Source organism: Neoarius graeffei, chromosome 4, assembly GCF_027579695.1.
Source record: "Neoarius graeffei isolate fNeoGra1 chromosome 4, fNeoGra1.pri, whole genome shotgun sequence".
NCBI lineage: Eukaryota > Metazoa > Chordata > Actinopteri > Siluriformes > Ariidae > Neoarius > Neoarius graeffei.
The window spans coordinates 79,643,322-79,658,313 of NC_083572.1; the positions used below are offsets into that span (position 1 = coordinate 79,643,322).

Consider the following 14,992-nt stretch of genomic DNA (forward strand, 5'->3'; position numbering starts at 1 on the left):
GTCAGTTCCTGGTGGTAACATTGTGTTTGGGGAGAGTGCAAATTGGGTGGGTGGGGTAGTCTCCTGCCAGGAGGTTCTCCGTTTGTCTGTGGTGTTGAAGTTAGTGCCATGTAGAGTTGCTGCATGGCAGGAGAAGGGGCGGCGGGAGGGCAAGCGTTGGTGGTCCAGTTGAGAGTTCTGGACGATGTTGTGAAGGGGGTGATTGGTATCTTGCGAAGCCTTGTTGACCAGTCTGTGTGTAAGGTGTTCTCTGCGAAGAGCTGCAGGAGCAATGCCAGCTAACACTGGTAGGAGCTCAGATGGAGTTGGACGCAGGCAGCCTGTGATGATTCTCAGGGTCTCGTTTAATGTTATATCCAGCTTTCTTGTGTGTGTGCTGTGACACCAAGCTGAGGCTGCATATTCCGCGGAGCTGTAGACTAGGGCAAGGGCACCTGTGGGGTTGATGTATTGGCTCCCCATGATGACCCTGCCAGGCGGTGAAGGAGGTTGATCCTAGATGACACTTTAGCCCGTAGTGATACGAGGTGTTGCTTGAATGTCAGTTGCCTATCTAATTTGATACCAAGGTATGTTGGAGTGGCACTGTAAGGTAGGGGCGTCCCATTGAGATTCACTGTGAGCTAACGGTAGGCTTCCTTGGTGTTGAGGTGGAAGGCTGTGGTGGTGGTTTTTGCCGTGCTCAGCTTCAGTCTCCATGATTCAAGACAGGTTACTATGAGTGCCATGTCCTTCATGAGTGCATCTTCCACATTTGACCAGCTACTGTCTGGAAACAGGAGAGTGAGGTCGTCTGCGTATCCATATTGCCTTGATGATGTATGGGGTAGGTCGCTGATGTAAATGTTAAATAGCATGGGGGCCAGTACTGAGCCATGAGGAACTCCATTTCTGAGCTGTCATTGATGACTGAACTGTCTGTCACTTGTCTTCAAAATGAAACTGTGGTTGGCAAGGATGTTTGAGATGAACCGTATGAAGTTGTGATCTGGGATAGTCCAGAGGAGTTTCAGAATCAGGCCCTGGTGCCACACAGTGTCGTAAGCTGTAGTCACGTTAACCAAGATGACTCCCACCTTCTGGCATGTTTTGAACCCCGCTTCTATGTCGTTGGTAAACTTCAAAACCTGGTGTACTGTGTTGCGTCCATGTTGGAAGCCTGCTTGTTCTTCAGGGAGTTGGGGGTCAATGATTGGTTCCAGCCAGGCTAGAAGGAGTCATTCAAGGAGCTTGAAGGGGATACAGAGGAGTGAAATAGGATGGTAAATTTTTGGGTTGTCGGTGGGTTTGTTTGGTTTTGGTAGTGCAATGATAGTTGTCTTACACCAGATCTTGGGTATGGACTGTCGGACAAGACAAGTGGCATAAAAAACTTGAAGCCAGTCCAGGCACTTTGGGCCATAATGTAGTAGGAACTCTGGTGAGATGTTGTCAGGTCCTTGTGCCTTTCCACTCTTAAGTTGATTGATGGCAGTGGAAAGCTCTTTGGCTGTGAAGGGTGTCAACAGATGGCCATCAACTCCCTGGGCTTGCCATAACTTGGTTGTTTCTTGTTTGATGGTGCAGGTGTAGTCCTTGTTTGCATTCTTGAAGTGATCATTCACAAGGAGCTGCTCAGCAATTGAGTTAGCTGTTACTAGACATTTAGATGGTTTGGGGCTTCTGCCAATAAGGCGGTTAAAGCCCTGCCTGCTGGAGTGGGTGAAGTCAATTTTTTGGACCGTCTTCTCCCATCTCTCTTTGTGCCTTCTGTCTCGATAGTCTGTGAGGAGTGATGCTTTAGTGGCTGCCTCTTCACCTGATTCAGCATGCAGGAAGTCATCATAGTGTGACTCACACTCCTCATCCCATGTAAGGATATAGTGATGACTATACCCACGTGGGATGGTGCTCTTAGCTGCCTTGGTAAGGAGTTTACAGAGAGCTGAATAGGCGTGATCCAAGTCAGAGGTTGTAGGTAAAGGTAGACTGTCAATGCCTGTATCAACAAGGTTGGTGAACTGGTCCCATCTAGCTTTAGGGAAATTCCACCTCTTCAATGGTTTAGGAGGGATTGGTCCTATTGGATTGACTGGAATTATCAATGATGGCCTGTGTTGTGATCTGGGAAATGGTTCCAGGATGACCCGGTGGGGTGAGGGACCATTCAGGTTTGCAAAGGCCAAGTCTGGGTTTGAGGTTGAGTTCCATCTGCCTGAGTGGAAGCTGTCCGGTTGTTTGGGGTCATAGAGGAGTTGCACATCAGAAGCTGAGGCCCAGTCTTCAAGGGCGAGACCATCTGGGTTGGATGAAGTGTATCCCCAGGTAGTACTGTGGCAGTTGAAGTCTCCAGCATAAATGCAAGGAGGGTCAAAGGCAGGGATGGTATCTGCCTTGAGCCAAGCCATAGGGGGCTTGTAGATGTTAATGACAGACACACCTTCAACAAGGGTGCCTGCCCATTCCACGTGGTGGTCTGGGGGGGAGGCTGCAATTGGTTTTCATTTTGCAGAGTTCTTAACAAAGGTGGCTATCCCATGGATGTCACTCTCAGTGTGTGCAGCCAAGGTAAATCCTGGGCTCTTCAGACAGGAGCTGTCGGTGGTGTGTGTTTCTTGGAGGAGGATTGCTGTAGCTTTGTACACCTGTAGGAGGTGCTCAATTAAGGTGATCTTAGCCTTAGTGAGGCCTTCCGCATTCAACTGCAACACGGTGATGCCATCCCATATGACATCTGACATTGTCTGCCCTGATGAGGGCATGGGTTCTGGGTTGGCACCAGGCTGCATTCTCTGAAGGTGTCTGCAAGGTACTGTGACAGTGAGTTGGTTGTCTATGGTTGTCTTTGGAGCTGCTGCTGCTGATTGCTTTGCTGCTGTTGTCTCTAGATGTTGTCATTCACCTGATGAATCAGTTTCCAGGGCTTACCACGGGGAGGTCGACAACTTGAGCCCCAATCACATTATGAAATGTAATTTTTACACCCAATCCACTGTACTATTTTGGCAGCTGTTTGGGATTCAGCCATGGTTCGATAATGATTTATCAACATATACTTTATTCCTCAGTGTAATTATCTCATCTCATCTCATTATCTGTAGCCGCTTTATCCTGTTCTACAGGGTCGCAGGCAAGCTGGAGCCTATCCCAGCTGACTACAGGCGAAAGGCGGGGTACACCCTGGACAAGTCGCCAGGTCATCACAGGGCCGACACATAGACACAGACAACCATTCACACTCACATTCACACCTACGGTCAATTTAGAGTCACCAGTTAACCTAACCTGCATGTCTTTGGACTGTGGGGGAAACCGGAGCACCCGGAGGAAACCCACGTGGACACGGGGAGAACATGCAAACTCCGCACAGAAAAGCCCTCGCCGGCCACGGGGCTCGAACCCGGACCTTCTTGCTGTGAGGCGACAGTGCTAACCACTACACCACCGTGCCGCCCGAGTGTAATTATTATTTTGTTATTTGGTTATTTATTACCACTACCATACTTGCACTGACCCATAACCGAAGAGCTCCTTCAGATCAGTTGAATTGATCAGATTGATATATTTTTGGCATTAATATATATGTATGGTGGTGCAGTGGTTATCACTTGTGCCTCACAGCAAGAAGGTCCTGGGTTCAAACTGAGTGGCCAACTGGGGCCTTTAAGTGTGGAGTTTGCATGTTCTAATCATGCCTGTGTGGGTTTCCTCCCACAGTCCAAAGACAAGAGGATTAGGTGAACTGGCTACTTTAAAATTGCCCATAGGTGTGAATGGTTATTCGTCTTTGTGGCCGCCCTGCAATAGTCTGATGACACCCCCAGGGTGTTCCCTGCCTCTCGCCCAAAGTCAGCTGGGATTGGATCCAGATTTCCCAGTTTCTAGGGTTTGATGTTCAGCTTGGTTTACTTCCTGCATGGAGTTTTACATGTTCTCCATGTGTCTTCTTTGGTTTCCTCTGGGTTCTCTGGTTTCTTCAGTCTCCCAGAAACATGTCAGTAGGTGGATTGTCTACTCTAAATTGCTCCTTGATGCAAATGTGTTTGGATGCTTGTGTGATGCCCTGTGATGGACTAACATTCCATCCAGGGTGTATTCCCACCTCATGAGAGGAAAAGCTCTGGATTTGCCACAGTTCTGACCCATATAAAGTAGTAAATGCAGATGAATGAATAAATAATGGCATTAATATCGCTCTATATACTTAATCGCTCAGTATATCCAGCATTTTAATGTATCTAATGACTTTTTCTTGTAGGAACTGATTGTGGTCCCCCTCCTAAGGTGAAGCATGCTGAGGTACAGTTCTCTTCCACCAGCCCTGGCTCCTTGGCTCTGTATACATGCCACCCAGGTTACACTCCCAACCCCAGAGCCACACAGACTATCTGCAGCAGCCATGGTTCCTGGAGTCAACCTCCAGTCTGTGATGGTGAGTGCAACCTAACCTGCATATCGCATTCTGACACGTGGGACAGGTAAGCAGGATATAAGTACAAAAAGGCTTGACTCAAAATATTAGACACAGTGGGATATGAATGGGCAGACTAATCAATAGCTAATATAAAACAGCTAGATACAATCAGGAAATAAGCAAATGACAGAGCAAGGTGTGGAGACAAAACAAACAAAAACAACACAAGCACATTGGTACTCATTGCCATGGGAACTGCAATGTGATGAGTCCGTGACACATATACACAAAGAAAGAAGTGCCTCTTCATTATGACACACATGGGAACCGTGCCTAAACCCCTGACATTCAACATTTGCCAAAAATGCCAGCTCTGGGACATCAAGCAGAAAGACCAAACAAAATGAGTTGAAAATGTGTTGAAACCAAGGCTAAGGAACACAAATACAAGTCGTTCAGCATTAAAAAGAAAAAGCCTTTATTTGTCACATGTACACTCAAACACAGTGAAAATTCCTCTTCTGCATTTAACCCACCTGAAGCAGTGAACACACACAAGTGAGCAGTGAGCACACACACATACCCAGAGCAGTGGGCAGCCATACTACAGCACCCAGGGAGCAGTTGGGGGTTCGGTGTCTTGCTCAAGGGCACTTCAGCCATGATATAGAGGGAGAGGAAAGTGCTGTTCATTCACTCAACTCCCCTCACATTTTTCCTGCCAGTCCCAGGAATTGAACTAGTGACCTTTTGGACCCATGGCTGCTTCTCTAACCTTCGGGCCATGGCTGCCCCCATGGCTTGTGATATTAAATACTAAAATAACCTTTGTCAGAGTTGTAACTTGGGTGATACATACATGAATTAATGTTTAAGCTCATGTTGTGCCATTTGGAAGCATAGTGTAGAATTTAGTGCGCGCACACACACACACACCAGTCTGTGGTCTCTCCACAGGTCATAAACTATGGAGACCTGACAGCAACATCATTCCAAAAATGTGGAGAGTACATCATTTGCACCACTGTAAATACAAAAACAATGTATTTAATTCGACCGGGGAGATGACCAAGCAGCCAAATGGTGACTTTGATTTGTCGATATACACTTTTTTAAATCAGTTGCTATGAGAATAAGGCAGAACGTTAAGGCATAACTCACTAAATCCCTGATTTACTATAAAGTGTGTTTAGTTTTGTTCTGTTTTCCTTCAGATGTGTGTTTATAATGGCCTTCATTTTTCTGGGATGAATAGGTTTCTCTAAAAGACCTTTATGAACATTTTTCATCATCCCTTTTTAAGACCCATCTTTCTCAAAAAACACCCAAATACATTTGATAGATTTTAGCAGCTCTTTACTGCTCACCTTTGAGTGATTTGTATGTCAAAGGTTCTGTGTTTTTCTCCTCAGAAATAAACGAGTGCTTGTCTCAGCCATGTATGAATGGAGGTACATGTCGAGACCGAGTGGCCTCCTTCCTGTGTGAGTGTGAGTCTGGATTTACTGGACAACGCTGTCAGACAGGTGACTACAGCCTACTAATCTGCTATCCATTCTTGATTTATTGTAAGTTTGATGACTCCTAAAGTCACTAAAGTGGATGACACCTGCATGTACAGTCCTGTGCAAAAGTATGAGGCACCCTATTTTTTTCATACAAACTTTGCAATAGATTTCTATTTTATGACTTCTACATTATCAAGTCAGTACAAAAACATTTTAGAGTCCAAACGTTCATTTTCCAGCACAAAATTAAATGCTACAGGGAAAACAATGCTTGTATCTGAGCAGCATTTTGCATAAGAGAGCACTTTTCAGATTAACAAAGAGAACATAATGAAGGCTGCTGGGTTTTGGTGGAAAATGAAGAAGCGAGTGTGACGGTCAAAGTGTCCAGAAGAACTGTGGCTGGTTCTGCAAGATGCTCAGTAAAACCTACAGCTCATTTCCTTGTCAAACTGCACTCACTGTATTTTATTTTTAAGCAAAGGGTCGTCTCACACCAAATATTGACTTTGTTTCATTTATTATGGCTTACTGCTGTTTATAGTATTTTTTGAATGTTGAAACACTTCATTTCATTATTTTTTAAATCATTTTTGGTCCACAGCATTTCTTTACATGTGCCTAAGACTTTTGCACAGGACTGGTGTGTCTATCTATCTATCTATCTATCTATCTATCTATATCTCATCTCATCTCATTATCTGTAGCCGCTTTATCCTTCTACAGGGTCGCAGGCAAGCTGGAGCCTATCCCAGCTGACTACGGGCGAAAGGCGGGGTACACCCTGGACAAGTCGCCAGGTCATCACAGGGCTGACACATAGACACAGACAACCATTCACACTCACATTCACACCTTCGGTCAATTTAGAGTCACCAGTTAACCTAACCTGCATGTCTTTGGACTGTGGGGGAAACCGGAGCACCCGGAGGAAACCCACGCGGACACGGGGAGAACATGCAAACTCCGCACAGAAAGGCCCGCGCCGGCCCCGGGGCTCAAACCCAGGACCTTCTTGCTGTGAGGCGACAGCGCTAACCACTACACCACCGTGCCGCCCCATATATATATATATATATATATATATATATATATATATATATATATATATATAATGTTTTCAACACTCATTTATTGACTCCATCACTGGTGTAGCTGTAGCTGGAAGTGGATTTTCAGCATGGCGACTTGAATTACATTACTTTGTGAAATAGATAACTCTCTAGAGAAATATGGTTAAAGTACCTACCTCCATAATTTTTTTTTTGTGCAGTGTAAATCGAAATTCAGCTAATATTAGCTGTTGTTAAAAGGAAATCGCATCAGATCACAAAGTTTTCTGAGAAAATTCTGCTTTCATGCTCTTCTCAATCTTCTCAAGGTTTTTCAAATGCTCGGTTACCAAATCTCACTTGATCTGATATACGAGTGGAATGGCTTTTCGAGTGGAAGTGTGATTTCCATTAAACACGGGTTGATTTGTAAAAAGAAATTCTGAAGAATAGTGGATTCGAACTGCAGGGGGTATTAAATTGCTCTGGAAATGCCCTAAAGCCTATTTCACAATGAGAAGAAAGCTAATCTTACCCTGGCTGATATACACACAAAAAAAGAACTGTAATAACAATAATTTAAAAAAAAAAAGAAATGTTAGCTAGCTAGCCAGTTTATTGCAATAGCCTGGTATGACATAGCATCATTAAATATTTACACAGTCCCCAATGATTATAAACTCAAATGTATGTTATCCCTGGACATCTTTCCATGCTTAACAACTGTTATCACAGCTGTTTAGTGTTTTTGTTCTCTCTCTCTCTCTCTCTCTCTCTCTCTCTCTCTCTCTCTCTCTCTCTCTGATGACAATCAGCAAATGGTCATCGATAATAGATATCCCAAGCAATACATCATGACATTAATCCAAAAGAGGTGGAACAAATATAGTGTTATAAAATGTTATAAAGATATGTTGTAACTTGCAGACCCTTGCATCCAATCTCACAACCAAGCTTGTCTGTAAAGAAAACTGGTGAGACCAAGTTGATTAGGGCATGTTAAAAGAGTATTAGAATGAATGGGCTACGACCTAATTTGTTTCCCTATCATCTGATTCACTTCATCATCTATATTACCCAGCCATAACAAGAATTGATTCTAGTGTGAAGAGGAAGGCAGCTACAATCAGCAGTTCTGTGCATGTTATAAATGTAGTTCATTTTTATTGTTTTATTTTTATTGTCCATTTTTATTGTTTTTGTTTTTAATATATGCTTATTTTGAATTTGATGCTAGCAACACGGTTGAAAAAAATTGGGATGGGGCATATTTGCCACTGTGTTGCATCACCTCTACTTTTAACACCACTCTGTAAACATTTGGGAACTGAGGAGACTAATTGCTGTAGTTTTGAAAGAGAAATGTTGTCCCAGTCTTGCCTGATATACAATTTCAGTTGCTCAACAGTTCGTGGTCTCCTTTGTTGTATTTTGCGCTTCATAATGCGCCAAATGTTTTAAATGGGAGACAGGTCTGGACTGCAGGCAGGCCAGTTTAGCACCCGGACTCTTTTACTACAGAGCCATGCAGTTATAATATGTGCAGAAAGCAAGTTGACATTGTCTTGCTGAAAGAAGGAAGGCCTTCCCTGAACAAAATTTTGTCTGGATGGTAGCATATTGCTCTGAAACGTGTACCGTATATATCATTCAGCATTAATAGTCCCTTGCCAGATGTACAAGCTACCCATGTCATGTGCACTAATGTACCTTCATACCATCACAGATGCTGGCTTTTGAGCTGTGCACTGATAATAAGCCGGATGGTCCCTCTTCTCTTTAGCCTGGAAGACATGGTGTCCATGATTTCCAAAAAGAATATCACATTTCGATTCATCAGACCACAGGAAAATTTTCCACTTCACCTCAGTCCATCGTGAAAGAGCTCGGGCCCAGAGAAGGTGGCGGTGTTTCTGGATATTTTTGAAATATGGTTTTAACTTGCATTTGTGGATGCAGAAATGAACTGTTTTCACAGACGATGGTTTTCTGAAGTGTTCCTGAGCCCATACAGTGATTTCCAACTCAGACACGTGTCTGCTTTTAATGCAGTATGGCCTGAGGGCCTGAAGATCACAGGCGTCCAGTGTCAGTTTTCAGCCTTGCCTCTTGCATACAGAGATTTCTCCAGATTCTCTGAATCTTTTAATGATATTATGTACCATAGCTGATGTGGTGTGTGCAATTTTATATTGAGGAATGTTATTCTTAAATTGTTGCTCTATTTGCCCATGCAGTCTTTCACAGAGCGGTGAACCCCTCCCCATCTTTAATTCTGAGAGACTCTGCCTCTCTGGGATGTTCTTTTTATACCCAATCATGTTACTGACCTGTTGCCAATTAACCAGATTAGTTGTTTGTTTTTACATAACACAACTTTTCTAGTCTTTTTTCCCCTGTCCCAACTTTTTTGAAACATGGTGCTGGCACTAAATTTAATATGAGCATATATTTTTCAAAAAACAATAAAATTTCTCAGTTTCAACATTTGATTTGTTGTCTTTGTATTTTCAGTGAACATAGGGTTTCCATGATTTGCAAATCTTCATGTTCTGTTTTTACTTACATTTTACACAACGTCCCAACTTTTTTGGAATGGGGCTTATAATTGTTGGGGAGGGATTTTAAGATTGGGGTGCAGTTTAGCCTTTGTAACTCTTAAAAATTATTTTTTTTAAATGAGGCTATGACTATGACACTGCACTTCAGTAAGGGTCATATTTTAGATTCTTCAAAGTAGGCACTGTTTACCTTGATGACACTTTACACACTATCGTCATTATCTTAACCAGCTTCATGAGGTACTCACCTGAAATGCTTTTCAATTAACAGGTGTGCCTCGTCAAAAGTTAATTAGTACAATTTCTTACCTTCTTAATGCATTTGAGATCAAACAGTAAATAGTAAATAATATAAATACAGTAAACAGCCCTATTCCACAACTTTAGTAATCCATATTATGTCAAGAACCGCTCAACTAAGTAAAGAGAAACGACATCCGTCATTGCTTTAAGACATGAAGTGACTTTTAATTATTTTCTCATCTCATTATCTCTAGCTGCTTTATCCTGTTCTACAGGGTCGCAGGCAAGCTGGAGCCTATCCCAGCTGACTACGGGCGAAAGGCGGGGTACACCCTGGACAAGTCGCCAGGTCATCACAGGGCTGACACATAGACACAGACAACCATTCACACTCACACCTACGGTCAACTTAGAGTCACCAGTTAACCTAACCTGCATGTCTTTGGACTGTGGGGGAAATCGGAGCACCCGGAAAACATGCAACCTCCGCACAGAAAGGCCCTCGCCGGCCACAGGGCTCGAACCCAGCCCTTCTTGCTGTGAGGCGACAGTGCTAACCACTACACCACCGTGCCGCCCTGGTTCTGCATATTAGTAAATATAATGTTATCCCAATCATGGAATCATCTAAAAACTGTGGTGGTGTTTTGGTTGTGTCTAAAATGACCTTTAAAGGAAAGAGGCCTTACTGATATCAGCTTACAAAAATCCCTGTGCTTTATCTGTAGAGCAGGATGGATGCGAGTCAAATCCCTGCCAGAATGGAGGTGTGTGTCGAGGCTACAGGAGGAGGCATCTGTGTGTGTGTAAAGAGGGCTACATTGGGGATCGCTGCCAGACTTGTATGTTGAACATCACTTTCAAGTTCTATGGTCACACTACTGAAACGTTCTGGACATGCAAGGTGACTGAACATTGTTAGACAAATCTCTTATTGCCCTCTAGTGGAAAACCCGTGTGTATTACAGCCGTGTGGGAACCGAGGCTTCTGTCGCAGTGACAGGAGAGGAAATTACAGCTGTGCCTGCAGGGTGGGACACACAGGGCGTGACTGTGAGAGAGGTACAGTGTGTGTGATTAAGCACTGCTCTTCTGAGCACAGGTCCACTTCATGAAACATATAATTATTTTAGAGCTCATATATTAAAATTGGAGCTAATAATAACATAGTTATTCTGGTTAACACCGTAAAACAGTAGTGTTTAGTGGGAATTTGCAGGTAATTGTAAGTACTTAATGTTTACAAAGCATATTGCATCTAATCTTGAAATTCGAATTGATGTACTTGGATTTGTGGCAAAACATATTCCAGATTTTCTCACAAATCACAAAGTTGCACTGACTTACTACTAATAAACAAAAGAAATAACTTAGTTCTTCAGGTATGTCGAATAAACATGTAGAGATTTTCATATCACAGGAATGATCCTGGTCATGATACTTATTGTGATATTTTCGTACTGTTGTATTGTAGAAAATGTTTCCATTTTATATTTTAAAAAATTATTAATAAATTAAGCCACAGTTGATACGACAGTTTTGTTCACCATGTCTGTCAAAATCTCATGAAGGATCCATCAATGATAGCTTCGAAAAGGAAAAAAGGCACCTCAGAAGACATCTTTCATAATACCACCTTCCAAGTTCAAATGTTACCCCAAAAAAATACTGTTTACTGATACTGGTAGGAAAAATTATGTAATGAGTTGTTCTTTGGTTTATACTGTACCTCTGGGGTAAGCCGTCGTAAATAGTACTGGCTCTGTTTAAACACTCACTATTTTGAAGCCAGAATAATGCAAAATAACACATTATACTCCATGTACCCAGATCTCCTGCCTCCATCTGGCCTTCACGTGCTAAGAGTGGAGGAAAGTGAGGTGGAGCTACGATGGGATCAAGCTGACACCAATCAGAACCTGATCAGTGGTTTTGCCATCACTTATGCTCCGATTGGGCGCAACCCACGAAAAACAGACTTCCTGGAGAGGCAGCATTCAACCTATGTGCTACAGGGCCTGAGTCCAGGACAGCTTTACAACATCTCCACCTACTCAATCAAACGCAATTCCAACAGCAATGACATCAGCCAGCCTGCGATTGCCCTAATACGCACAAGTGAGAGCCATTGCTTTTACCTTTCATTCAGCGTCATCGATCAAAATACGTTGAACCATTTTTCTGGTGTGTCTGGCTTGGAAATAGCTAACTGATTCATTCACTTTTAACTGGCTAAAGATTCTCCAAAAGGGGGCGCTCTTACAGAACCTGATCAGTGGTTTTGCCGTCATTTATGCTCTGACTGCATTATTGTTATGCAATCTTATGCATCATTGTTGAAACTAGCATGAAACCTTGCCAGCAAGATTACATTAATTACATTAATGGCATTTAGCAGATGCTCTTATCCAGAATTACATACAACATACCCAGAGCAGCCTGGGAAGCAGTTAGGGGTTAGGTGCCTTGCTCAAGGGCACTTCAGCCATTCCTGCTAGTCCAGGGAATCAAACTGGCAACCTTTTGGTCCCAAAGCTGCTTCTGTAATCATTAGGCCATGGCTTGCCCATCTGATCTGATTCAGTATATGTTTATCTCATCTCATCTCATTATCTGTAGCCGCTTTATCCTGTTTCACAGGGTCGCAGGCAAGCTGGAGCCTATCCCAGCTGACTACGGGCGAAAGGCGGGGTACACCCTGGACAAGTCGCCAGGTCATCACAGGGCTGACACATAGACACAGACAACCATTCACACTCACATTCACACCTACGGTCAATTTAGAGTCACCAGTTAACCTAACCTGCATGTCTTTGGACTGTGGGGGAAACCGGAGCACCCGGAGGAAACCCACGCAGACACGGGGAGAACATGCAAACTCCGCACAGAAAGGCCCTCGCCGGCCACAGGGCTCGAACCCGGACCTTCTTGCTGTGAGGCGACAGCGCTAACCACTACACCACCGTGCCGCCCATATATGTTTATTATTATTGTTATTATTATTATTATTATTATTATTTGTAACATTTACCTCTCTTATCTCAACTTAGATAATCAGCATTCACCTTATTGCTCATAGATCAAGTTCAGATTCTGACTACATCATATCTTCCTGGTTGATTGCTATCCTAGCTAGTGAGTGAAAATTGAACACATGCCATATTGTGAGGAAAAATAGCACCTAGGGCCATTTCTAAAGTCATTTCTCACAAAGATACAGATCTGTTACTTCATTTATTCAAAAAGTTTACTTTCAACCATCGAGCCCTTTTCACCTGTCTTGCATGAATATTAATTGCTAATAATAGAAAAAAGTAGCAAGTGGCATGTTCATGGGTTAGCAAGGACCAGTGGGTAGGTGTCCTGGAGTGGCTGTACAATGGTACATGTTTGTATTTCCACTCCCATCCTTCCAATTATTCTCAGTGATCCATGGTTCTACCTTTGCATTGTCAACAAGAATGGAAACACTCTCGTCTCTTGTGCTTCAGGGCCTCGAAAGGTGGAACAGCTGCAGGTAGTGAATGTCTCCTCCTCCCAGGTGTGGATACAGTGGCTAGTGAAGGCAGGTTGGCATGCTGCTGTCAACCTGGTGCGGGTATCTCTGGTGCCATCGGATGGGAGTGGCACCCGCACTGCTGTCCTGAATGCCAGTGTTACAGAATACAGCTTCAGGTCAGCCATGAGATCAAAATGTTGTCATGTAAAAATGATGAATTGGTACTTGAATCTACTGCCTACAAGCATTTATTCTAACCACTACGAGTAGATGTCTCGCTTGAGGCCATGTTGATAGCATTTAGTCAGCTTCTTCATTTACATCTACACTACACTCTGAAAGTAGATTTGTCAAAAAAAAATGTATAATGTGTTTGTCACAGTTCGCTTCTTCCAGGTCAAATGTACACTGTAGATGTGCTGACACAGAGTGGACTTCGTCCTGAGGACCTGCCCTCCACCAGCCACTCTTCTGGACCCCTGAACTTCTGGACAAGTACGTTTACATCTATTTATGTCTAATTTTGCCTCTCTGTCTGTCATGGTCTCTGTTGTATTGACAAGAAAGCACAATGTTCACACACATATGCACATACAGTGTATATATTAATAGAAATCCACTGTGTTGGAAAATATCTATTTTCTATAAGTTCTAATCCCATTTTCTTTCTATGTCAGAACCATTGCCTCCCCAGAACCTCTCTCTATCCCACGTGAGCTCCACCACCGCACGAGTCACATGGGACCGGCATCCAAGGAGCATCCCTGATGGCTTTGTGGTGAACGTGACACGTGGCCTAACCGCACGGAGCCGCTACCTGCCTGATGGAACTCTGAGCATGTACACCATACGAGATCTGAGCCCAGGGCAACACTATCGGCTCGCCCTGACTGCTGTGCGCAACACCCCAAGCCATGAACAGATCCACAGCGTGGCCCAGCACTTAGCTTTCACCACATGTGAGTCACAACAATCAGCTACTCTTTATGTTCCAGCTGTACAATGTGTATGAATATTGACATACTTATTAACGTACTTGTGAATAACAAAAGTTGGTGAAACAGCCACTGTTGAACCATTAAGCAAGTCTATCCAATCCTCCTATACAACCCCAAGTTCAAAAAAGTTGGGACACTGTGTAAAACATAAATAAAAACAGAATGTGACGATTTGCAAATCATGGAAACCCTATATTTAATTGAAAATGGTACAAAGACAACATATCAAATGTTGAAACTGAGAAATTGTATTGTTTTTCGAAAAAAAATGTGCTCATTTTCAATTTGATGTCAGCAACATGTTTCAGAAAAGCTGGGACAGGGGCAACAAAAGACTGAACAAGTTGTGTCATGCTAAAAAAATTATTTGGTTAATTGGCAACAGGTCAGTAACATGATTGGGTATAAAAAGAGCATCCCAGAGAGGCGGAGTCTCTCAGAAGTAAAGATGGGGAGGGGTTCACTGCTCTGTGAAAGACTGCGTGGGCAAACAGTGCAACAATTTAAGAATAACATTCCTCAATATAAAATTGCAAAGAATTTGGGGATCACATCATCTGTGGTACATAATATCATTAAAAGATTCAGAGAATCTGGAGAAATCTCTGTATGTGAGAGACAAGGCTGAAAACTGACATTGGATGCCTGTGATCTTCAGGCCCTCAGGCGACACTGCATTAAAAGCAGACACGTGTCTGTAGTGGAAATCACTGTATGGGCCCAGGAACACTTCAGAAA

The 14,992-nt window shown here is 43.2% G+C and overlaps 1 protein-coding gene across 6 annotated transcripts in view; it reads left to right on the plus strand.

The window, feature by feature from the left end:
• The window catches only part of sned1 (sushi, nidogen and EGF-like domains 1), an 89,192-nt gene that overhangs the window by 57,923 nt on the left and 16,277 nt on the right, over positions 1-14,992 (plus strand). For all 6 annotated transcript variants that reach the window (XR_009654575.1, XM_060919776.1, XM_060919777.1 and 3 more), the window contains 8 exons: positions 4,238-4,411; positions 5,806-5,919; positions 10,486-10,599; positions 10,703-10,819; positions 11,588-11,875; positions 13,249-13,432; positions 13,639-13,751; positions 13,934-14,215. Coding sequence is in view for 5 of the 6 variants with exons in the window: in XM_060919776.1 (XP_060775759.1) it covers positions 4,238-4,411; positions 5,806-5,919; positions 10,486-10,599; positions 10,703-10,819; positions 11,588-11,875; positions 13,249-13,432; positions 13,639-13,751; positions 13,934-14,215 (1,386 nt within the window). In the remaining variant the exon portion in view is untranslated. The remainder of the gene's footprint in view (positions 1-4,237; positions 4,412-5,805; positions 5,920-10,485; positions 10,600-10,702; positions 10,820-11,587; positions 11,876-13,248; positions 13,433-13,638; positions 13,752-13,933; positions 14,216-14,992) is intronic.